The 26,428-nt window shown below is 42.9% G+C and overlaps 1 protein-coding gene across 3 annotated transcripts in view; it reads right to left on the reverse strand.

Annotated features, from left to right (window-relative positions):
* Nucleotides 1-7,043: 7,043 nt before the first annotated feature.
* The window catches only part of FANCD2 (FA complementation group D2), a 49,749-nt gene continuing 30,364 nt past the window's right edge, over nt 7,044-26,428 (reverse strand). For all 3 annotated transcript variants that reach the window (XM_066608329.1, XM_066608328.1, XM_066608330.1), the window contains exons 19-44: nt 26,202-26,314; nt 26,018-26,078; nt 25,651-25,770; nt 22,647-22,720; nt 21,729-21,854; nt 21,157-21,257; nt 20,725-20,840; nt 20,542-20,650; nt 18,982-19,086; nt 18,695-18,804; nt 18,477-18,617; nt 17,343-17,453; nt 15,893-16,021; nt 15,333-15,451; nt 15,129-15,239; nt 14,920-15,047; nt 14,746-14,845; nt 14,449-14,568; nt 10,565-10,658; nt 9,918-9,989; nt 9,692-9,730; nt 9,448-9,522; nt 9,163-9,237; nt 8,941-9,087; nt 8,466-8,552; nt 7,044-7,367 (exon numbers count right to left, since the gene is read on the reverse strand). In XM_066608329.1, coding sequence (XP_066464426.1) covers nt 7,308-7,367; nt 8,466-8,552; nt 8,941-9,087; nt 9,163-9,237; nt 9,448-9,522; nt 9,692-9,730; nt 9,918-9,989; nt 10,565-10,658; nt 14,449-14,568; nt 14,746-14,845; nt 14,920-15,047; nt 15,129-15,239; nt 15,333-15,451; nt 15,893-16,021; nt 17,343-17,453; nt 18,477-18,617; nt 18,695-18,804; nt 18,982-19,086; nt 20,542-20,650; nt 20,725-20,840; nt 21,157-21,257; nt 21,729-21,854; nt 22,647-22,720; nt 25,651-25,770; nt 26,018-26,078; nt 26,202-26,314 — 2,643 coding nt within the window. In that variant the 3' untranslated portion in view covers nt 7,044-7,307. The remainder of the gene's footprint in view (nt 7,368-8,465; nt 8,553-8,940; nt 9,088-9,162; nt 9,238-9,447; nt 9,523-9,691; nt 9,731-9,917; nt 9,990-10,564; nt 10,659-14,448; nt 14,569-14,745; nt 14,846-14,919; nt 15,048-15,128; nt 15,240-15,332; nt 15,452-15,892; nt 16,022-17,342; nt 17,454-18,476; nt 18,618-18,694; nt 18,805-18,981; nt 19,087-20,541; nt 20,651-20,724; nt 20,841-21,156; nt 21,258-21,728; nt 21,855-22,646; nt 22,721-25,650; nt 25,771-26,017; nt 26,079-26,201; nt 26,315-26,428) is intronic.

Below are 26,428 nucleotides of genomic sequence, written 5' to 3' on the forward strand. Positions count from 1 at the left end.
TGTATCCGCCCACTGTACGCCCACAAGCTCCTGATTGGCTGCCTGGAGCAAGGTCCTAGCAGCGTGGGTAGTGAGGTTTGCCTTGGGTGGAGGGTTAGGGTTAATTTCAGTGCTACATGTATATTATTAGCTGTAAATGGTCTCATATGGAAGCATTTACAGCTAATAATGTAACCATAACACTGAAACTAACCCTAACCCTCCATCCAAGGCAAACCTTAGTCACCTTGCTGCTACAGCGTTGCTGCAGTCAGACAAGCAAGCAGGGTCGGTGTTCGCCAGGCAGGAAAAAAAAATTGCCCCTCTGCACCTGGCTGTGACTGCCAGGTGCAGGTTGCCCCTCTGCACCTGGCTGTGACTGCCAGCGTGCTATGGATCCCTGCGGCCACTGTCACCGGCGGTCTCTGTGTGCTCTGCATTGTGAATTGGTGGTTGTGGGTGAGGGAGGTGTTGGGGGTGACTTTCACAGTGCTGCAGCTGGGAAAGGGGACAAGGGAGAGCGACGGAGTGTCACTGCCCCCAGCACTTTGCCTTCTCCTGTTCCTACTCCGGCAAAGTCACTCAGCCGCTGTCACTCTCCCCGCTGGCCTTGCATTATGGCCAGCATATGTGCCGGCAGCGAGGAGACTGACAGCGCAGGAGCTGGGAACAAGGCCGCGTGGCATAAGAGGGGGGAATAACACAGGAGCCAGCAGGGGAGAAGATGGCCACCCATTCTCCTGGCCAACCAATTCAGTGGGGGGCGTTGGTTGTGGGCATGCATCCTGTATCCACCCATTCTTCTGGTGGAGACAAGATACAACAATACCCCAACATATCTTCAAAAGGAAACATCCACCCACCCCTAATACATACTGTTCTTTAGATGGCACTTTACAGTCTATTTAGAAAGTGGTTGCAGCCTGAAATTCCACTGATTTCCAAATTGACTGGTCAGTTAAAACCCTGTTGGCGATTGATAGGTTAGATATGGAGAGGCATAAAGAACATGGCACATTTTTTCCCTAATTTATAATTACACACTTAGCTAGACAAGAAATGACAGTTATGTCATTCTCATATAATTTATGATCCTACACTGAATCTCTGAAAGGAACCTTGGGGCTCCTTAAGTTATAAGTCATAGGTTAACGAGGTTATGGGACTTGCTATAAAGCTTTGCTTAAGGGCCTGGTTGCACTGATGGGAAACCTAGTCCCGTGTAACATTTTTGGGTTGTTTTCATTTTGCTACTTTCTTGTTTTGATTGATCTATGGTGAATTCTACCATTTTCTTTGACCTTCTTAATTGTGCAAGGATGCAATAATTGTGTTTAATGAATTGAAAATACTTAATAAAAAGATTTATAGTAACAAAAAAAAAAAACAGTACATGCTGCAGACATAGGACTCTGTTTCTAAACCAAACTATGTTCACAAATGTCCTGAACTAAAGTTACATCAAACGTTAGTCATGTTCTTCATGTCAGCAGTTTATTATCCAAGTTTCCCTTGCATTGACCTTATTTCAATTGAATTTAGATGCCTTAAATTCCTGAACAGTCTTATCAACATAAAGTTTTGGACGTGCGCATTTGGTCATGTACATAATAGCTTTTGCAGTTAATGCATTATCTGATGTCATAGTTCCTCCTGTTTATAAGGAGGGATAGTATACAGTGATGTTATAGTAGTGGGATAATCTACTTCGTGAAGTTACAGCATGGGAATTATACAAACAGAAATGTTGCAGCGCGAGAGCAATACGCAACTAGAGTGCGACGTCGCAGCACAGAAGTAATGCGCAACTAGCCTGCGAAACCACAGTGCGAGAGCAATGCGCAACTACACTGCGACGTCGCAGCGCAAGAGCAATGCGCAACTAGACTGCGACGTCGCAGCGCGAGAGCAATGCCCAACTAGACTGCGACGTCGCAGCGCGAGAGCAATGCCCAACTAGACTGCGACGTCGCAGCGCGAGAGCAATGCCCTGCTAGACTGCGACATCGCAGCGCGAGAGTAATGCCCAACCACGCAGTCCTGTCACAGCACATAGAAAATGCACACAATTATATCATTGGATAGGAATAATGCATGCAAAAACAACATGATAGACACAATGATTTCACAAGCACTGGAAAAAAGATGATGTTGCAGTGCAGGGACAGGTGTGGTGTGCACAATGATATCACAATAGATGGTACTGCATGTAATGATATTGCAGAAGAGGGATAATGAAAAGAGCAGGATCTTGCAAGTAATAATAGGGCCCCATTCAATTTTCCACATCCCTTTAACCCCTTCCCGCTGCAGGGCGTAAGTTTACGTCCTGGCAGCCTGGTACTTCCCGCAACAGGACGTAAACTTACGTCCTGCAGACAGCGCGGGATCACATATGATCCCGCGCTATCCCGCAGCGGGAGCCGGCTGTCAGTCACAGCCGGCGTCCGGCTGCAACAGCGGGGGGTCATCGGAGATGCCTCCCCCGCTGTTAAACCCTTCCCTGCCGCGATCTAAGTAGATCGCGGCAGAGAGAGACTTCACAGAGGGAGCGCGGCTCCCTCTGTGTCTCCGGCCGGAACTCGCGATGTGATCGCGAGAGCCCGGCCTGTCACCATGGCAACAGGACGCCAGACACTGGCGTCCTATATTGCCTATGCCTATAATCGCTGTACAAGCGATAAGGCATGGCAGAGCAGTAGCTCTGCCATGCCTTATACCAGCGATCATCAGGGCAGTGGTTAAAGTCCCTCAGAGGGACACAAACAGTGTTAAAAAAAACAAAGATTAAAAAAAGAATTTAAAAAAATGTAAAAAAAAAAGAGTAAAAAAACCCATTTTTTAATGCTTTTTCTCAGATTAGCATAAAAAAAGGTAAAAAAAAAATAAAATCCCACATATTTGGTATTGTCGCGTCCGTAACGACGCGTACAATAAGTTGCACATGCTTTTGACTGTGCACGGAAAAAAACGCTAAAAAAATGCTAAAAAGCATTTTGCCTCACTAAAAACGCAATAAAAGTGATCAAAAAAGCCGTATGTACCCCAAAATGCTACCAATAAAATCTACAGCTCGTCTCGCAAAAAATAAGCCCTCATAGAGTGCCGTACATCAAAAAATAAAAAAGTACAGGACTTTGAATGCAGTAATTTAGAAAAAAAAAGATTACCCAGAAAAAGGGGTTTTATTGCAGAAAAGTGGGAAAACCTAAAAAAAATGTAAGAATTTTGGTATCGTTGTAACCGTACCGGTCCGCAGAAAAAATGGAATGTCTCATTTATGCTGCATGAGTACCGCTGTAAAAAAAAAAAAAAAAAAATCTATGGCAGAATTGATGCGTTTTCTCTCCCTGCTATCATTAAAAAAAAAAAAAAAAAAGTTTTACAATATAGTCTATGAACCCAAAAGTGGCACCAATAAAAACTACAGTTCGCCACGCAAAAAACAAGCCCTCATACGGCCGCGTCAACGGAAAAATAAAAAAGTTATGACTTTTGATAAACGGAGAAGAAAATCCGCCAAAAATTGTTGTGTCCTTAAGCCCAAAAAAGGCCGTGTCATAAAGGGGTTAACCATCCATAGTAATCACTACCAGCACATTACCCCTGACAGCCCCCTTAGTTGTTGGGCCCCATAGCAGCTGCTGTGCCTGCTACCTTGGTAGTTATATGCATGGTATGGAGTGTAGACTGCTGAGCTCACAGAGCTGCTATGTATGAAGCTCTGTATAGTGAATCAAATATCTCAGACAAGGACAAATTAGGTGCATGCCTATATCTAAAAAAATTCTGTTTCCTTGAAAATAAGCCCTACCCCAAAAATAAGCCCTAGCATGATTTTTCAGAATTTTTGATGCAGAATGATTTTTCAGGATTTTTGAGGATGTTTGAAGAATAAGCCCTCCCCAAAAATTGAGCCCTAGTTACAATACAAATAAGACAATATAAATAGTGTACAGGCAGCTATACATGTAAAAAAGTAAAATCTTTTGGATCAAAAATTAATGTAAGGCACTGTCTTATTTTCGGGGAAACAGGGTAGTAAATGCCACCTGCCGTCGTACAGTTCCCCAATCAATCCATTTACAAGTCTGCATAATGTTTATCTCCTAAATGCCAAGTCTTGTTTGCATTTTTATTCTACATATTACAAGGGGAAATAGATTTTTCACAACTACAAATTAGCTGATTTATAACTTATTAAGCAGTTTCACAGTTGTATCACCTGATCTTGTGGTCATATCTTGGTTCATCATGAAGGAAGATAATGTGGAAGTGCAACTGAGGAGTGCAAAGTACCTCCTATATGAAGGAATGGAGAACCTGTTTCAGGATTCAGCAGGTAAAGTGCAGTATAATGGATGAGTAGGGGTTAACCCCTTAGTGACGGAGCTTTTTTGCTTTTTTCCATTTTTGTTTTTTCCTACTCCCTTTTAAAAAATCGTAGCTCCTTAATTTATCCATCGACGTCGCTGTATGTGGGCTTGTTTTTTGCGGAACGAGTTGTATTTTTCAATGGCACTATTTATTGTACCATATAATTTACTGAAAAACTTTTTAAAAAATTCTTAGCGAAGAGAAATGGAAAAAAAACGACATTCCACCATCTTTCGGTGCGTCCTGTTTCTACAGCACACAAACTGCAACAAAAACGACCTGATATTTTTATTCTATGGGTCAGTACAATTGCTACGATACCAAACTTGTATAGTATTTTTTTTGCTGTAGTACTTTTATTTTTTTTTTTAAAGATATTTAATTTTTTTCAATTATTTTCTGCGGTCATTTTGTGCGCGCAATAACTTTTTTATTTTTTCGTTAACGTAGTTGAGCAAGGGCTCATTTTTTGCGGGATGTCCTGAAGTTTCCGATAGTATTAATTTGGAATACATACGACTTTTTGATCGCTTTTTATTGCGTTTTTTCTGGGAGACAGGGTAACTAAAAAAGTGTATTTCTGGCATTCTTTATTTTTTTTTTCAGACGACGTTCACCGCGCGGGAAAAATAATGCACTACTTTGATAGATCGGACTTTTACGGATGCGGCGATATTAAATACATATTTTTATTTTATGATTTGGATTTTTTAATAATGGATATGGCAAAATGGGGGTGATTTAAACTTTTATAACTTTTTTTTTTTTTTAACAATTAAAAAAACTTTATTTTTTTTTTACATTACTTTGAAGTCCCCCTGGGGGACTTTAACATGCGATGCTTTGATCGCTCCTGCAGTATGACGTAATGCTATAGCATTACGTCATACTGCTTTTTTACAGGCTGTCTTTCAAGCCACCCTGTGTGGATGGCCTGATAGGCAGTCTGTTAAGGCAGCCCCGGGGCCATTCATTAGGCCCCCGGCTGCCATGACACCTGCACGGCTCCCCCGATCTCACCGCGGGGGGGCCGTGCTGTTCGGGGGATTTAAATGCTGCTGTCAGAATTGACAGCGGCATTTAAAGGGTTAATAGCCTCGATCGGCCGAGTGCAGCTATTGCCCGCGGGTGTCAGCTGTAATAAACAGCTGATGCCCGCGCTGTATGGAGGGAGATAGCGCCGCTACCTCCCTCCAGACACGTCCTGCAATAGCAGGACGTAGTTTTACGCTAGGGCTGTCACTAAGGGGTTAAAGGGATTCTGTCATCAGGCTCATGCTCCCGAATCACGGTCTTCATGAACCCAGGACAGGGATGCCTGCTGCCCCTGAGGAAGTTTTGTTCTGCAGCGTGGATCGGGCAGCATGAACCCGATGACAGAATCCCATTAATAAAACCCCATACCCATTCTACAAAAGGATGTGCCAATATGAGGGCATGATGTGGATTTTTATTGGCTAAGGGTACATTCACACATGTGGAAAACCGGCAACAAATGTGCTGGAAAACCAGCGGCCAAATCGTCACCTAAATGGTACAGATTAGGCTGCGGTTTATGTAGCGGATCTGCTGTGGATTTAATTCCTTGCATTTGAAGGGTTGGAATCTGCAGAATAAATAGACATGTTGTGGATTTAAAATCTGCAGCGTTTTTCAAAAACATTGTGGATTCGTTGCAAAAAATGTCCTATGTGCAGGGGATTTTAAAAAAAATCAGCTCCTCATGGCTTTTACTGTAAATGCTGTGGAATATCCATAGCAAAATACACTGCTAAAATTACACAGCATTTGCACTGTGTATGAAACAGGCCTAAGGTCTCATATCCACAGCATACGTGGATTTCTGCAGTGGAAGACCTGTGAGTCGGTGCAGAAATTACTTCTAAATGCTTGCCAACGATCATGGATGCGTTTTTTTTTCCCTAGAGGGGGGAAAGGAGGGTGTGACATCACTGCCTGAAAATGTGTGTGTGTGTGTGTTTAGGTGATGGGGTGAGAGAGGTAGTCCTTTCCCTCTGTTAACCTCTTAGATGCTACGGTCACCAATGAATAGCATCATATAAGTGGTTAAACAGCTCTGATCAGAGCTCTCATACATTTTGGTAATTGCAGGTGGTGTCCCTCCATGGTGGTTGCACAAGTATTACTTCTGAGCCTATATTATTACCATTACATACAAGTACATCAGGTGTGAGATGAAAAGACCTTTCCCTCGATACAAATGTACGTTAAAAGAGAAGTTAATAGGTTCTTATTGTAGTAGTTTTGTGCTTTTAATTTGCAGTTATACAGAGATCCTCTATAAGCTTTTCCAATATTATAGCACTTTGGGGGTCCCTGCACAATACAGTATCGATAAAGCAGTCTGCTAGTTCAGCGCTGGCTTTTAAATAAGTCATAGGCACTAGGATCCCCATCATATATACCTCTATGGTACACGTACTCACGTATACATGCCAACATCTACAATGCGTGTACTTGCACCAACAACCATGAGGCATGTACAGACACCACCACATCTATGACCCATGTCTGCAGACACCATATACACATGTACAATACGACACCCTTATATCATATCTACATGCATGACACATCCAGATGTGCACACCATATTCACATCACCTACACGCTGCTCACAGCAGTCTCCCCTCTATTCTCATTCGAAATAACTTCTTTGCCGTCTGTTTTACACAATGAACTTTTTAATGTGATGACAAGAAGTAGATATAAACCAGAAGCGGAGTTCCCACACTGTGTTCACAGTTCACACACACAAGCAACAACTCCAACGAAATAATAAACCATCAGCAGCTCCAGGTCTCCTAATTACATGTAGAAGAGCCATATTCAAAAGGTCCATGGTGAGTACTGACCAAAACTCGTGCAAATCTCAGGATGCATATCGGCTATATACAAACAGGGAGGGGCAGCTCGGAAACTAAAAAAGCTCAATCGGACTCATTATCTTCATCTCCCGTCTCTGGGTCACTCCCTCCGCCATCTTCTTCCTACAAAGTAAAACACAGCAGCCTGCATTTACATCACATCCATCATGTCTAAGGGGTCACGTATAAAAGGTGATTCCTGCACCTTTTATACCACCCAAAAAGCCATCCGAAATCCTGCAACATGCACATCGCCCCAAGAGCAATCAATTGCACTATATGAAAGGCTCCAGATGGCGACCAAGATTTTGCAAATAGCAACAAGCTTTTCAATCCTGCCTCCAGATGTTATACGCGTAGGATCAGTTCTGCATCTAGCTTGTTGTTGGATCGTTCCACCCCTAATGCACATGCTATTTGTAGCCGGAGACTCAGGGTTGTGGAAGCTTTTGCTGGCCTGTTCCAGTCACTGCCTGCAAGTGAGTAATATAAGCTACTACTGAGCGTTATTCCTGTGTGTTATTTCTCGGAGGATGGGGAGGTGAGTGGCTTGCCTCCTCAGTATTATTATTACTGGTGTGTGGTGGTTGTCTGGCTCCAAGGAATGGTGGGGGGAGTGAGGACGCCACTACCTGTGCTTAAAAATGTACTTGGGTTGGTGGAGGGAAGGCTTCAGCAAGCCAATGTATGTGTAGGGGAGCTTCTAATTAATTCTACCTGGCTGGGGAGAGGCCCTGCAAGCCATTTTATGTGTAGAGGGTGGCAGAGTCTGTTCCTTTGAATATTTTTGTACATATTGGGGTGGCATTATAGTAGTTAAAATCTTGCACATAGGGGTGGCATTACAGTCTTGCAATTATAACAAATAGCTGAAAAAGCAGAAGAGAAGTAATCGGAGGAGTGTAATGCAGGCATTGCACTCAATCAAATCTTATTTATTGTGCATTAATTATATATGTATTTACATTTGGCAACTAAAAATTTCATTTGGCTCCTCAATTTTTCATTTTAGGAGCCAATGGCTCATAAGTAATTTTTTTGTCTGAAGCCCTGATATATGCCATGTATACCATTCTATGAGTGACGCCTATACCATATGTGACATGTATACCATCCCATGAGTGACTCCTGCACTGCCATGTTCCAATGAATGATGCCCCCCACTTTAACTTCCATATATTCTGCACTGTGGGCTGTACTTTTCTCCCAGGTATACTGCACCTCTTCCGGTTCCTCAGGAGGGAGTTGTGACTCTTGATCCTCTTCTGTCTCACTCTCTTGTGACTTCTGTGATAATATCTCCTCCCCCTGAGAAAGCAATTATATCTGCACATTACAAGGATGTTTCTAGGCTGCAGTTATACATGTGGTCTTGTACGTATAGTATCGGTTCCAGAGTAGGAGTAAACTGTTATCTGACCCAGAACTATATGACACTTGTAGAGTGTCATGTACAGTTATATCAGCGACAGATCAGCTGGACCTATTGTACATAAGCCCTGTATGGTGCTCATCTGTCACTATGAATCTACGTAACCCCTGGATATACAGTGATATCAGTGACAGATGAGCAGGATCCAAATGACCCCTGTACAGTTCTGTATGCAGTGACAGATGAAGATCTATGTATGACCCCTGTACAGTGTTGCATACAAGCTGAATTTATCCAACATATCATTAGTTGGCCGATTCCCACCTGCAAGTCTCTGTTTTTGAGGTTACCGAGCCAGAACGCTTCTTGGCAGTTGTTCAGGACTAGCATGGCTTTCACCCGGTACACAAACATCTCCAAGGTCTTCTTCAGCTGCGGCACATGTGTTGTCAGGCCTGTATCCTGATGGATCTGAGGAGAAGGAAACCTCTTATATTGTGACTGAAGGTAGGAGACGTAGTAGGACTGCGGCTGAGTGACACTTACCTTGGAGTGGCCACACATGTGGTGAAGCTGTCGGGTGCACAACTGTAAGATTTTCAGTAAACTCTGCACATCTTCCTGTAAAACATCACATTTTATTATAAATAATCATATATGAGCGGAAGCCTCACAGTCAGCCCCCTCTTACATTTACTCATCAGATACACATACATCTACAGTGATCATCCTTCACCCTGTAATGAGCAGACACCACTAAGTCTCAGTGGACATCTGAGGGCCACGGCTTGCTTAATAATAAATCAGACTGTACGTAACCACATAACTCACCCGATGCTTCTTAAAGCAGCTGTCCAGAAGAGGCATCCCAACCCTCAGGAACGTCTCCAGAAACTGGCGGCCATACTGCAGTAGAAAGCAAGACATAAGTGACGGGACAGAGTGGTATATCCCGGTAAGACAGACACTAAGAGTGGTAGAAAAAAAAAAGTCTAAAAAGGGAATGACTAGAAAAGGTAGAAACAGCTGGAACCAGAACGAGCCATGATTTTCATCAGAGATGAGAGTGCCGTACCTTCAGGCAGGTGATCAGCATCGGCCGACTGTCAAACACCTGCAAAGAGAATCACATTTAACATAAGTCTCCATCACTATGTATAGGGCAATTATGGAATCCCATTCACTGATTTAGAGGACGGAAAGGTTATGGCATCAGACCACAGAACTCGATATATCAATGATGACGACATGAGGTACACAGATTACAGTATTCACAACCAGGCTCTCAGAGCAGCGCTCACCTTAATCAGATTCACTAGAATGTGGAAGTTTCTGACTGCCAAACTCCAGCCGAGAAGCTGCTCCGTCTGTACCTGCAACACACATGAAAACCCTTAAGCTCACAATCCTACACCAATCCAAGATGTGTTCTTGAGAGGCCCCAGCACTACCGCATCTCTCGCATAAGAAATAGAACTAAGGCAGTTTTTGTGGTTTGTCATATCTAACAAGACAGCTGCATTGACCCCACAAACTCTCCAGAAATCAGCTGTGCTCATAATAGAAGAATGCAGGAACCTTGGTGCTTTGTGCCACACAGAAAATGGAAAAAAGTAGGGCAGCTATGAAGCAGCTGAAACCCCAGCTGTTCAAAAAGAAGGTGAAAGTACGTAGTATCTACCAAGTGGTACAGCATGGGACCACTAGTACTTCAGGCTGCATAGTGCAGAAATACTGCACTGACAATGATGGCCGCCTTCTTTATCATCTTATACCATGAGCCGGGAAGATCAGGTTTTTCTACCTTTCTATATTCCTCCATTTCACTTTCATCCAAAGATGAATGACTCATTAACAGGGGAACAAGTTCAGATGGATTCAGATATTCCTCCACATCTGAAGACATGACCCTGGTACATGTATATGAGGACCAGCAGACATTGTGTACCTGGTGACTGACATCCTTTGTCCCAGCTGGAAGGCTCCTCACATACTTCTCCAACTTGTCCATTAGAATCCGGAAGAAAACCACAAAGGTTTGCCTAAAAAGAGGACAAGTGGAATAAAGACCTAATGTTAAACACAGAGGGAGAGCAGTCAATCCAGACAGCAATCAATCCCGGCCATATAATAAACATTATAGGGAGAAAGCAGTCAGTATGGGCTATAGAAGGTTGCACTATGCCTCCCTGTCATCCAAGCCTTTTTATCCTACTCCCTACTCTACACCCTTATAGAGCAGCATTGTGTAATAAAATCCAAATAACTTTATTGATAACACTGGGGAACAAAATTTTTGGTGACTGAGATGTTAGAACTTTTTGGGGTCATAGATTCTGAAAATGACATTAGTTTTTCTCCACCAGGTCTACTTATCAAGACAAATGTCCATATAAATGCATACATGTCGTATCATACATGTAATGACTGCCAATTAAAAGCAGAAAGTGTAAAGATAAATCCCAAGAAGCCTGGAGCACGAATAAAACAAAAATGTCTTCAATGAGATGTCGATGATACTACATTTTTGTGATTTCCTGCATGAGATGTTTCTGGACATTTGCGCTGGCTGTTCCACAGGTAGTCGCGATCATATGTGTATCCCATCATTCACATTCCTGTTCTTCCACCGTCCTTATTTCCTGGTGAAATCGTTCACCTTGTTTATCACTTACATCACTATGACAATCTGGACATCAATCCAAAATAACTACAGGTCCTGCAATGTGATGCTCATGTTACACCCAAGTGATCAAGACCGGAGTTCTCCGGAGTTTATGGCCTTATAGTTCCCAAATGCTTTACAACCAAACAAAACAATGATCGTGCATGCGCCTCAAAGTTGTCCACTAAATCTTAGAAATGCTGGTTTTTCATGAGTTCCGGGATTTGTGGTCCATTGAATTTTCCTGCTTTTAGCTTCTCTGTGTTCATCGCAGGACATTTTCTACATTTGTAGCTGAAACACATTCCATTTCTCTTCAATGTCTTTACACATGGTTTCATCAACCCAAGTTTAATGTGCAGTGGTGACGATATGTACCATATGTACTAATACGGTAGTAAGCAAATGCTGGCGGGAAAATAAAGTAATGACAAGAAAAATAGATAATGACATTAGGAATATCTGAAAAACTAGAGCTCCTAGAACGAAAGAGACTGTATTTTCGTAATCGGCTGCACAAAAATACTCGGAATAAGGTCTAAAATTCCATGAAATTTTTGTTCCCCAGTGAATCCAATAGTAGAGACTATATCAAATATAATAAAAGAATACATAATTATAAACTATAAAATGCTAAGCTAGATGGAAAGAGAAATACACAAATAAAAATAGTACAAAAAGGCTTGAATAAAATTTTATGATGGAGCAAAAACACAGAAATCCCAGTTCGTCTATAGAAAGATGAAGTACTAAAAATGCCAAATGGATGGGGAAAATACTGGATAGGATGAGAACACACCTAACCAGAAGTGCCAGGAAAGTAAGGGTACCTTTACACAGGAAGATTGTCAGGCACTTAGGTGCCCGACAGCCGTCCCTTCATTCCGGTTATCACACAGGAGAGAGAATTGCTCTCAGAGTGGAGGCGCGGTGCACCGGAGATCTCTTCCAGCCGCCCACCCATCACCATTCGTAGTGAACAGGCAATCATACATAGATAAAGGACTGCCTGTTTTAAATAGGACATAAGTCGCTCTGTTTTTAGCTGTGCTAAAAACTGAGTAACAATGACAAGTCAGCGATTCTAATCCACTCGTCCTGTGTTTACACGGAACAATAGTCACACATAATCTTTCATTTGAGTGCTTTTTCAGGTGACTATCGGCCTGTGTAAAAGCCGACAAAGAAATGTTTTTCAGAGATGCAGTTAGAAATTTTAATATATCCAAAGATAAAACTCCAAAACTGGACTCATAACGAAAGAAAGCGTAGAACTGACCCCAATAATGACCCAACTGATCCTGTGATACAGAAAGCCAAATACCATCAGCTATAAGACTACAGAATTATTATTTCATTATTATCAATAGAGCCAACGGGGGTGATTTAACCAGCAATTTATGCTATTTTACAAGCAAATACGTTGCACATTTTGATGCAAGTAATATTTGCAACTTTTACCTTTCCTTGCCACTTCTGAGAATTGCTTAAAAAAAGGCCAGGCTTATCATTTACGCCAGACACTAGGTCTTTTTTTATTTTAAGGCGCAAGAGTGGCCTGAGATGTGTGAGCTTCTTAATACATTGGATGTATCTTCCTACAGCAGAACGCATATTAAGACCAGCATTAGAGATGAGCGAACGTACTCTTAATGAGTACTTACGCACCCGAGTACCGCCATTTTCGAGTACTTCAGTACTCGCGCGTAAAGATTCGGGGGGCGCCGGGGGGCGGGGAGAGGCGCGGCGGTGCGGGGGGTAGCAGCGGGGAACAGGGGGGAGCCCTCTCTCTCTCCCTCTCCCCCCCACTCCCCGCTGCAACCCCCCGCGCCGCCACGGCGACCCCCGAATTTTTTCGCCCGAGTACGGAAGTACTCGAAAATCGCGGTATTCGGGCGAAAAAGGGGTGAGGCCGAGCACGTTCGCTCATCTCTAACCAGCATACAAAACACCGATCTTAAAACTGTTACCTGGGACATTTTTATCGACCTGTCCTCAGAATGTGAGTGCCCTGGTGATCAGCTGTTTGCAAAAGAGCCACTGTGCCCTAAAATTAGTGTAGCTTCGTACAGCCCATTCTAGCTGTTTAGCCATTACTACTATATATTTTTCTGTGGTTTTTGTATCATCAAAATACAATTTTCCTGAATAGACTCTTTTTACTGCTTTTTCACTGCATCTATTTTCACCTTTTTGGAACTTAATAAGAATTATAAATTCTTTCATGAGGTTTTGATGTATTTTCACTCTTGGATCATTGATTTGGACATTTGGAATGTAAAATTAAACAAAACAAGAAAATAACAGGCACCACTCTAAAACATACTGAATCGGAGTTCCTTCCATATAATAAATGGGTGCAGAAAACACCACACAGATAGACTAAAGCAGTGTTCCCCAACTCCAGTCCTCAGAGACCGCCAACAGGTCATGTTTTCAGGATTTCCTCAGTCTTGCACAGGTGATGTAATTATTGTTGGTGCCTCAGACATTGCCACAGGTGTTCTTACTATAGGATATCCTGAAAACCTGACCTGTTGGTGGCCCCTGAGGACTGGAGTTGGGGACCCCTGGGCTAAAGGACACCAAGAACAGGCAGTGTGCATGAACACCTCTGATATATCAGTTTATAATTTTTGGTGTATCTCACAAGTGCCAAACACACACACACACACACAAATATTAAATCTAAAAACAACTGAAACCGTGTACAAAACACTAAACATGCAGAAGAGGTCACCACAATATGGGACCTAGACACCCATATTTCCCCCAAGGCATTTTATAAGATACCCTAGGGAAGATATGAGTGTTTAGGTTACATAATGTGGTGACCCTCACTTGTCTTGTACACTATTTTAATGGTTCTTTAGTGTGTGTGTATGTATATATATATATATATATATATATATATATATATATATATATATATATATACATACATATATATATACATATATATACACACACACATACATTATATACAAACGATGAACTTTGGTATTTGTGAGCTATGTCAGCCTGATTTTTTTTCGTGTATCGGAGGTGTTTATACACACTGCCTGTTCTTTGTCTCCTTAGTATATTGGATTGCATGATGTGACAACTTGTCTGAGTGTAGATTGTGCAGCATAGTTGCACATATAGATATGGGATTTGTGGTAAACCTGGTTAAGGTGGGGTAGGTGGATGAATTTCCATCTTTCGCAGCATTCATGAGCTCAGTCACTCCTGTTCCACAAATTTCTTCGATAGCTTCGAGTACGCCAGCATACTCCAGATAAATACTAGAAAATACAGATATAACACACAAGTAATACTAGGTATAACCAATAAACGCTGATAGTCTTATGTGCCATTTAACCAGGAGGACTGTATTAGATCGATGAAGAAATACATCAGTCAAAATAAATGTGTATAACATTGAGAAGATGGCACCTCTAGAAGCTGCTTGTGCCACTCACCACAACATGCTCTGCAGAGTCTCGTTAAATTTCATCCCCTTCTCGCGCTCTCCGCTGGGCTGAATCCAGGACCGGCACAAAAAACCTTTCACAATTGAAGCTGTTTCCGAAATAACAATAATTAGTTTATATTACCTGCAAAATGACCGTTGAAGGGCTACCGCTTGAACTTACCAATCTTGCTGCGATACTGTGCAGCCTCCGTCTTCTCTATCAGCGTGATCAGCAGCTGCGTGAGGCTCAGGGCAGCAGAGAAGGTGGGGACGCTGCTACACAAGTTCTGAAAGTAGCTGAAACTGTGACTGAGAAGGAAAAGATACCAAAATGAACATAGTGCCAAACCGAAAGCGCAGCATACAGGCAACAAGTTTGGGGTTAATTACCTGACTTGCTCCTCCATTTCCAGTGATGCATCCGACTCCTTTATTTTGTCTGCAAACACAGCAAGTGCTGACTTCAACAAGTTCCTGTTCTCAGACTGCAAAAATCCATTCCTGAACAGATGACAGGTCCATGGTCACAATAACAAGACATGAAACCCTCCACCCCAGTCACTGAGAACTACAGATACCAGAAACAGCACAAACCAGGCAAGGAGAGTGTGGAAAATCTGCAAGAGCAAATGATAGCAGGAGGCCATGTACTGGTGTTCCTTCACGTCCAGCCCTGGAGCATCCACCACACCATGATTCTCAGTCAGAAGAGTCTGCCAAAGGAAAGGATCATAAGAACACAACTGTTCACCACCAGGATCTGCTGCCTGGTATATACAGTAAGACAGCTGCTGGTCATGGATCCACCTATTGCCACTCAGTGCTGACATGAGGAGGTCCCTATGTACAACTATACTAACAAATTCCCACTTTATCTGCTCATATTTCCTCTATCGGGGCACAAGTCATTTTAAGTGATAGATAGCACAGGAGTCAGGATAATGTCTCTGGTGGTAGGTGCTTTGATTGCAGCAGGTAGCAGTTCTGTGCATTGTGGATTGTGTATTCTTTAGTGCATGAATTGATTACATCTAATTGAGTACAGTTTAACGTAGAAACTAAGACCAATTAGCACCACTCGTCAGTCATGTTACATGTATCAGTCCAGCACCATCACTAGAGCCTAAGTGATTTGCCTTTCTTTCAATCCAAACCTGGAAATAGTTGTGCATGTTTTCCACATGGGCGCACAGCGGGCTCAGGAGTCCGACAAGCACTTGTGCCACCTCTTGTGGCGTTCTCTGATGCAGATGTGAGAACTCTGTGCTCTTCGTATCCTTCACCTAAGCAAAAAGGACATCAGTGATTAATAAAAAGAAGTGCTTCTGTCAGGACATCATCAGAAATGTCATCGTATTAACAGTACAGAGCTAGGCGTCCCGATATAGTTTAATTTTTAAGGCCAGAAGCTGAAAAAAAGTTGACTAATAAGTAGAAGGAATCATTTCTGTTAACAAAAATGCTTATAACACACACAGGTTGTCATCCTTCTTTATAATCCTCCCTGGAAATTATAGTCCATCAGGGCACTGTGTATATGTCCTAGTAGTATATGGACCCCAGTGCACTGATTATATGTAGAAAACTACAGTATAGTAGCAGTCTATATACTGTATAATCTACATACAGATGTGGCCTTGCAGTACATAGTCTACAAAATCAGTACATTAGTCTCTATATACTATCGGCACTGATTCTATATACTATATGCTCACTATAAAATAGCAGAAGTCTATATATCCTATGTGCAGACAGCTGCCTTGTACTATTTAGTATATAGAATTGGTGCTGCAAGATCTATATACTACCTTGTTTCCCTGAAAATAAGACATACCCTGAAAATAAGATATATCATGATTTTCCAGAATTTTTGAGGATGCAAAATGATTTTTCAGGCTTTTTGAGGATGCTTGAAATATAAGCCCTACCCCAAAATAAAGCCCTGCTAACAGTTAATTAAAAAAGTCAATTTAAATAGTGTCCAGGCAGCTATACATGTAAAAAAGTTAAACCTTTTTGAACAAAAATTAATATAAGACACTCTCTTATTTTCGAGGAAACACGGTAGCAGCATGGATGCTATATACTTAACATAACATAGCAGCATTCTGTATACAGAATATGCAGACTGCTGCCATAGTTGTGAGATATGTGATTTGGCACCATGGCTCTGTCAACATTGACACTTGTCATCCATTTGGTTGGGCTTCTCGTGTTTTTGACAACTAATATAGTATTGCAGCTACCCTTGCTGTGAAACTATCAGAATCCCAGTGGAAGTCTGATGAATCCCAATTATAATCAATGGGATCAGTTTAGAAGTGTATTGGTCAGAGCAGTCATGGCTCCGGTAGCAGACAGGATATTGTCCATGAACATCATACACAGCATTTACAGTCTATACTGTCTGTATTATGGAACTAGCAGTCTATATTGTCCGATGTTGCATTAATATCACAATTATTTGAGAAAAGCAAGCAAATGCCAAACAAAAGTATGTAAGGAAATATTGATAGAAGTGACTAAGAAGCTGTCACTTGCAATAAAAATACATCCAAAATGGTGCTTATTCTATAATGACACCAGCTCATAATTCAGCATTACCTTTGGTAAAAGCATCCTCTTTGTGGCTGTCAGAATATGTACAGTTTTGCGGTACAGGTCGTCCAGGAGAAAGACTAGCTCTGCCGGTCCCAGCTGCACCACTTCTGTAGCCTGCAGGACAAAAAATGAATGGTGGCAGTGCTTGCAGTACCACTATGGCCATGTGACACACGTATGGACTCCATTGGATATTTTATCAATATCTTCACAAGATACAAAGTTCATACAGGTAATTCCTAAAGTGTGGTGAAACTATATAAGGGCCCGTTCGCATCACTTTTCGCCATCTGTCAAGTACGTGTGTCTTGTAGCGAGAAAAAAAAAAGTGTCAAAACGTTTTACTTGACATACCCCCTAGACTAGAACTGGTCAAACATAGTTTAAAAGTGCATATGTTTGATCTCCTTTACAGTGTATGCTCGATGCTTTACATCAGTCAATAGGATACGTAAAGCTCTACATTTCTATAAATTAACGCCTCATGTCCATGGACGGGAGCCCACAGCGGAATCCGACCCTGCGTACCTGTCCATGTCGTCTTTTTTCTGTACTGCAGATGTGTGCGGACGTGCCGGCTGGCGCAGTAGTTTTTTTTTTAAAAACTCCTGCTTTCCCGCGGAATCTGTGGCCTGTCCGCAGTGTCAGGCGTCCGCACGGAATCCGAACTACAATGGAGCATGCTGCAATTTGTTTTCCGCATGTGGAATACAGAAAACAAATTTGCATGTGTACATTGAAGTGCAGACGCCCATGGTTCCCTATAGACAGCGTAAACTGTGGATCTTCCATGCGTATTCCGCAAATCATATCGGCCCGTGGACATTGGGCCGTAATGTAAACATTTTTATTCTTAAAATGCCCGCAAAATGCTCAACTATAAGACTTTTTAATTACAAGATTTTACTGTGAAAACATATAAGTTATGTAAAAACTGACACAAATGTATGGAAACATGACTAAATGTTTAATATACACAAACCCCCCCCAAAAAACACAGGTATGCATTGTGCATGTTTGTATCCTTTTTAATTCATGTATATTTAACATGTACAATCAACATACATTAAAAATGTGGTGCGAACAGTCCCTAATTCCTAAAGTACAGTGGAAGTATTGCCACTCCGTGCAGTTTACCTTTGTACACATATCAGAATCCAGCAGGGAGCATTTGACGAGGCCGCTCTGGAGTACTGTAAACACATCGATATCTAGCTCCCTGAAGAACGGCCGGAAGCTGCTCAGGTTGATGGTGGGTCGACTGTTTTCATCCTTCTCCTGGAGAATGAATGGCAAGACTGAAGACACTGACATAATACAATGAGGCCAAGGAACGCAGCAAGTAACCCGACTACCTTCTCAGCCAGGCTCTTCTGCGTCTCTTGCGGCACCGAATCCAGCTGCTCCTCAATCTGCGAAGCTTCTGATGAGGAGTTCTTCCCATCTCCCAACGGACGCTTTTTTCCTTAAATTTTACAGATGCTACAATGAGTTGACGTAAGCCCCCGGCCACCTCACCCCCATGCCCTCCAGATCAGGTCATCTAAGGGCCTCTCGTACAACTGGTCATGAGCCACCTCTGAGCCAACAGGAACAGGAGTATAGGGATGATGCGAGTCTCGCTACCCTGTACAGGTAATACCTTTCTTTGCCTTCTTCGGAGCGGCGACTGCAGGTACTACAGAAGGTGATTTCCTCATCTGCTGGCCGTCAAAACTGGCGCACTGCGGGATATAACCAGGACAAGCTGAAAAGAAAGAAAAAGCAGCATGTATAAAGGCCTGAGTACACCAACCACATCCAAAAATCACTCAGTGACTCCCCATCCTTCAAACACCACCCATCCTGCTGCATAAACAGTAGCCAACCTGAAGACACATAGCAAACCAACCAGCTGCCATCAAAACAACGAACAACTCCAATTTGTGCTTTACCCTGACCAGCCGATACCCTTAAATAGCAATGACATGGTCAAAAAATATGTTCACAGGGTGGAATCAGACGCAGAATTTTTTGCATAAATTCTGCCTCTAAAACAGCGACTACGCTCCTTGTTCTTGCTGTGGATTCACACAACAATTTAGCCTCATCAAAGGGGCAAAATCTGTATGTGGAACTTCGAAAGCATTTTGGTGTAGATCCGCATGAAGTAGCATTAGTGACATTCCATCGCTTTACAGGCGGAGTCTGCCCAGAAGATTCAATGTCTGATTCCCACGTGTAAACATACCCTACAGAAGTAGTCTATTAAATAGCCTGCTAGCTGCAGCCTGTGAGAAACCCATCCTAGAGTGCAACTATGATAAGTTGATGAGACCCGAGATGAAAGGCGATAGGGGGCAGAGCTGCAGGTGCAGCCCAATACCACACTGTTCACTCCTGTGACAGAAAGAGTGTTGTTAGGCTCTGCCCCCTCCTTAGGCCGCCTGCAGACGGCCGGGTCGGATACGGCTGTGAGAATTCTCGCAGCAGGACCTGATCGGAGCGCCTGCAGAGAGCAGCACGAAACTCACCCGCTCCAGCAGCTCCGGCTCTTTCGTGTGCCGGCTGCCGCACAGAAATAGAGCATGCCGCGGTTTGTTTTCTGCGTGGGATTTCGCGCAGACAAACCGCGGCCGTCTGCATAGGATTGGTATTGTAATGCAATCCTATGCAGGCGTGTATGGGCGGAAATTCTGCGGGGAATCCCGCCGCAGAATTTCTGCCCATGTGCAGGCGGCCTTAGATCTCATTAACCCATCCTTGTTACACTGTAGAATGGGTTTCTCAGAGGCGGCAGCCAATTTGTTGATTTCCTAAACTACCCCTTTAAGTACACAGACAGTGGACATAAAAGTTAAGTCAAACTTGCTGCAGAGGCAAATATTCTGATTGGTTGGATTTTTAAGGCAGGCTTTGGTTGGACTCTGAAATGTAAAAGGTCTATGGCTCGCTTCATCGAACACAAACTTTGCAACCTATCAAAAAAAGGACACACACCAAATTATACAAAAATATATTCCAAACTCTACTAAAATATTTCAATAAAGTTTGCAATCTCTTTTGGTAAGCACCATTTTTTGATGGGTTATAACGCCTGTGCTCAACGTGCTTAGTTCAAATATCCCCCTGGTTGCAATCCAATTTGTTGGATTGTTTTAGTGGTGCCCATTACTCCTGCTATTCATGACTTGCTTCATGTGAGAGGATAGGCAGACAATACCGGGTAGACACTTCTCCAAGACTGACTGTAGCCATGTGATGTTCTGTAGACGTCTCAGAACTTTCCCCTTCAGGTCGGCATTTGGCTGCTTACAGAAAGCATTGACTACCTGCAGGGTACAGCTCAGTGTCAGTCAGGAGCCAACAATTAGAATGCATAATATCAAGGCTTCATCAGATTTACCTCTATGAACCAGTTAATAGCCAGAAAGAGAAGCGAGCAGAGGAACTCCTGTTCTTGTCTGGACAGAGACTCCACCTTGTCGACAACTTCCAGATCAGTCAGGTAGAGCGGGCAGCCTTTAAAAGGAACACAATACATGACAGGTCATAGCAGAATCCTCCTGTGAGCCAGAAGACAAGCCAAGTTCCCCAACCCACAGTGCTGTCAATCAATGCAGCCTGCGTACGTTGAACATATTCTTGCAGTAGTATTAAACAGACAATGAAATAATGTTCTACTTTCATTCCACATTACATTAAAAATGTAAAAAAGTGGAGCATCCGCCTGCAACAGCCAAGCATGATGTAGACTTAATGTGGCAATGTCTCAAGTACACTTTAATTTCTGGATTACTACACTCAGCTGAAGGCAGAGAAATAATACAGAACTTACCTAACAATGCATCAATTTCATCCAAGTTACCATCAAACTCATCCTCTATGCAGAGACGAAGCAATCGGAAAAATGGACACAAGCAAAGAGAAGACACAGGGCTGCGGGGAGGAAAGTCACGGGGTAAATGTGGACAGTAGGAAGTCACAGGATACACAATAAGGAATGACAGAATGATGCTTGTGGTGTCAGCGAATGCCATATAACACAAGCTCTAGTACTGAAAAAAAAACGCCATACAACTAAAAACATGATGGTGGACCAGAATGTTAGAGGTCCCCCAGTGTACTTTGTATAGATTTTGCATCACTCTTGGTTAGTGCTTCACTGATCGGGCATCTTCTGGTTTCTGTCTGCTACTTATTTCTGCCTCCAACATCGGGAAAGCTCCAAAAGAGAAGAGTAATGCTGGAAATCCATCCTCATCACAAAGAAGTACTTAAGTTTAGTGATGAAAGGTCAGTGTATCTTCCCATACTAGGTATAATTAATCCGTAGGTCAAGAGCGAGATACAATAACCATAAAGTACACAGCTGGAACATAAAGCATCTGTCATACACGTGTAACTCACCGTCCTTCGTGGGTTGTCGAGGCAGAACCTTTATCAGCCAAAAGTGGGAGGAGGTTGATGGCAACAACACTTTGACTCTCATCATCCTCCAGGTTATACATTGCTTTCACTGGAAACAGGTGGGTCCTATGAAGAAAACAGCACTGAAGGAGTACAGCACATGCAAAAGACTACTGTGGGAAAATGAGAATTATAGCTGAGACCAATATTCCCAACCAGGAACCACAACGTCAGTATACTAGAGGCATCACTGTATTACTGAAACCAGGAGCCAGATGTCACCACAACGCCAGTATACCAGAGGGATTACTGTATTACTGAGACCAGGAGCCTGATGTCGCCACAACGTCAGTATACAGACAGATTACTGTATTACTGAAACCAGGAGCCAGATGTGGCCACAAGGCCCGTGCACCACAGGCATCACTGTATTACTGAAACCAGGATCCAGATATGGCTGCAAATCCAGAGCATCAGAGGCATCTCAGTAGCAGCGAAATCTGGTGCCAATGTTAAAACCATATGATTGGCAGCAGACACCAGGCTGAGAACTAGTCACTGAAACCGAATCATATAATGGGCACTGGATGCCACTGGCAGCAAAGGAGTACTGGCTGATACAATGGCACTGGCGACTTTCCATGTTGTAATTTCCCCTTTGGCTCATTTGCTTTATGAGCAGCTGGCTGTAAAGGGTCAATACAATTACTCATAGGCAAGGACTGTGGATTACAACATTAGGGCACCAGGTACCAATAGCAGGCAAAGTAGTCATTCATCTTGGTGACTGATCACACATGCTTTCTGTTTTGGTAAGGTTGGAACTACCTGATGAAAAAGTGCCTGCCTCAGTATGTTATGTATGTGCAATGGGAAGAGTAGTAAATGTAGGCAAGAACATGAGTGTAGCATACACACCCATCTGCTTTCTGGTCCAGGTCCACCACATAATCCTCCTGGAAGTCTTCCAGCACCGTCTTCCTCATATGTTCCTGCACAAAACAAAAGGACAGTGATCAATTCACGGACAGCAACTATGTCCCGAATCTCCAGAAGCATCAGAAGGGAAGGTGATAAACCATTTCCTTCATCACAGAAAAAGAGCTTTTATTGATCACACAATTTTAAAGTGATGAAGCAGATGGCAGGATGTGCAAGTATACCAGGTCACATGCCCTTCTGACTCTTGGCATTTCATTCCAGGCTCCATCACAGATCATCATGGGGTTCTGCGGGTCATTTTGATGGTAAGAATAGTACATTCTGCATTCCTATTCTCACTATAAAAAACACCACTGCCACAGCAGACCATATTATAGTCAGTAGGGTCTGTCAGCATCCTTTTGGATCTGTCATACTGTAATACCTTCTGGTATAAAGCAAGCATCACAGTATCTCATTAGAATCAATGGATTGTGTCATGGCCGCTTGTCTCCCAGTTCTCTTTTTTAGTATCCTTTGCCTCTTTCCTTGGAGTCAGAGAAAAGGGAGTCAGGGAGAGCGCCGAACACTTTTCTAGATAATCGATAGTATATTGTATCAACTCACCTGGTGCCAGACATTTCACCCTAGGGTGAACATGTCAGCACCCAGTGTCCAAGTAGGCATATAGCATTTTTCTTTAACTAGAAATCCACTGAATTAACTTTCACTGGAGAGCTGCAGATGTCACCCAAAAAATCCGTACCTCATAAGAGGTCGGATCATACAAAGATAGCGAACAGAAGAAAATGGTGCTCCTGCGCTACTTTATATAACAAAGACCGATTCTTTTGAAAGATTCCAACGGTCAGTATCAGTTAATAGTCAAAGAAACATTTATTACTACAATCTAAGGTCACAGCCTCATATAAAAATAAGTAGATACTTGCGGGACAAATATGCAATCATCATGGGGTTCTGCGGGTCATTTTGATGGTAAGAATAGTACATTCTGCATTCCTATTCTCACTATAAAAAACACCACTGCCACAGCAGACCATATTATAGTCAGTAGGGTCTGTCAGCATCCTTTTGGATCTGTCATACTGTAATACCTTCTGGTATAAAGCAAGCATCACAGTATCTCATTAGAATCAATGGATTGTGTCATGGCCGCTTGTCTCCCAGTTCTCTTTTTTAGTATCCTTTGCCTCTTTCCTTGGCGTCAGATGATTTACTTAGCAGCTTCTTTTGGTTTCTGTCAACACTGAAATTGCAACACCAAAAAGAACAAGCCGTAAGGTTATGCAAATCGAGGAAGTAGAAGTTAAAAAACGCAAATTTTCAAGCACGTAGCTCCAATCTGTGGCATATGAGAGGGGATTCAATGGCATAAAAACAGATCGAAAGCAATTTTTTTGAGCCACATGAAACCACAAAAATCAGATAAAGCCTTGTGGTAGCATTGTGCGATTCCTCCCGTTTGTCGATTTGCCAGTTATCGCCACTTTTTACAAACTGAAAAGGACAGAATCCTTGAAATGAGAGACCTTGGTTTATCACCCCTGAAGATCACTACATACATATGCCGAAATGTCAGCACAGTTGAACATTGTGTGTCCCAGTGTTTGGGAGAACAGCGACGAACTTGAAGGGCAGCAAGAGGTAGACAGAGGTGGACCTCTGCATGGACGGATCATCAGATTAGAAGAATGGTGTGTAGTGATCCATTTTGTACTGCACTGAAATTGGATGTCACATCCCAAGCCTGGGGTCTACACAAACAATAAGAAGGCTCTTGCACAACTTTGGTCTATGAGCCAGACATCCAGCGACAGGTGTTCCCATTGACCTCATGCCACTACTTTCAAAGGTGAGCATGGTGCATAGCAAGACAGCAATGGAGGCCTATCCTCTTGAGCAACATCATGAGGATCACGAGCGATTGTCACGCCAGTTCTACTCCTAGAATTAGGCCTTAGTTACACGGGCGTTTTTTCGCGCGATTTGCGCATCGCATGACGGATGCGCATGCGCAAATCGCGTGACCGGCGCCGAAAAATCGGCCCAAAAAAAAATCGCCCGAAAATCTGCTCCTAGCCGCGTTTCATTAGGAACAGGCTGGAGCTGTCCAGCGCATTGCATTCAATGGAGCCGGCAATACAGCCGTCTCCATTGAAAGCAATGCGCTGCGGGCGAGTGTGGGATGAATTGTCGGGAAGGGCTTAAATATATAAGCCCTTCCCTGCAATTTATCCAGAAAAGTGTTAAAATAAAAAATATATATGTACTCACCTGTTCCCGGCAGCCAGAGATCCGCACGGCCGTCCTGCAGTGGGTATGAAGGAGGTGTGACTCAGACTTGCCCCTGATTGGCTCAGCGTGCTACCATGGCCTGCAGCGTCTCCAAACTACTCTCCCATCGAGCGTCATTGGTCGGCAATTGTAAATGGAGCTGCCAGCAGCGCATAATGAGGATTTGTTCAACAACCACCTCACTGATGGCATGCCAAGACATGTAAGTGCGTGAATTTCTGTGCGTGGCACTCAATAATAAGAGAAAAGTTTTTAAAACTTCATCTCCTTTTTTATCACTTGCATATCATTAAATATGTCTATTTATACAGTGATTTCAGGAGAGATTTCCCGCGAAATTACAAGACTTTTCTTTCTTGGTGTTGCAATTTCAATGTTGAGGAGTGGATAAATTGAATATTTTGGAGATTTCAGCCTCTTTAGCAGTCTGTCGGCTGCAGTTATAAGTGAATGCGGCTGTGGGGTTTTGCTTTACATGAAGGCACTTTTCAGAAAGCATCGGGGAAGTGCATAATATCATTATAGGGATCAGCCACAGATGGTATAACCTAAGGCTGACCTGTTACGATGTTTTCATACACAACAGAAGCAATGATATCAAGATATTATACGGACCATTCCCTAATATTTTCTGAAACGCGGCTGCATCATATCGATAAGGCAGAAGACTGAAGCTAAATCTTACCATGACCTTAGTGTCCAAACTTTTCATCTGCACCAGATCAGCTAGCTCATCAAAGTAGAAAGCAGTAGCCACGGGCGAGTGTTCACAGCATGTACGAGCCAGCTCCAGAAGAGACGTGACCTATATGCATCCACACAGAAAGACATACAAGACATCTGGAGAAGAGCACAAGCACTATACATACCAAATAGGGTCAGAAATTAATAGGCACATAATAGCAAATCACAGGACGACCATGACAACACCCTGACTTTATAGGGAAAGAATGTTGTAAGCTTCTAACCATAGTACAAAAATGTGACCACGTTACCATGATCAAGTGGGGGCCAACCCAAAGGAGAAGTCTGCCCAGGTACGGAGGACTCACCTGTCGGAACAGATTCGGGCTCAGAGCTGGATATTCTAAATTGGCTGTTGCCAACTTTCTCCTGATACAAAATTAAACAAAACAAAATGATGCTTCAGCCAAGACGATCATCAGATACACACATGTATGCGTACAGCATGTACATCACAGGGGAGGACATTCAGTCACATGCAATATCACTGACCTGCCACGTGCGGCCATGCTGTCCACCATGCTCACCGCCCCGATCAACCCAATGCGCTTATACTTGAGTGCAGTGCTGGATAGTTGCTTCCTTATAACAATGTGCAGCTCATCCTTCAGGAATAAAGAACCAGAAGTGAGCACAGCCTTGATAATGCTTTATAAGAAAGCCCCCCGTTATCAGTGGGGTACCACAAGGATCCGTACTGGGCCCTATTCTTTATTATA

This window comes from Eleutherodactylus coqui, chromosome 6 (assembly GCF_035609145.1).
Source record: "Eleutherodactylus coqui strain aEleCoq1 chromosome 6, aEleCoq1.hap1, whole genome shotgun sequence".
Taxonomy (NCBI): domain Eukaryota; kingdom Metazoa; phylum Chordata; class Amphibia; order Anura; family Eleutherodactylidae; genus Eleutherodactylus; species Eleutherodactylus coqui.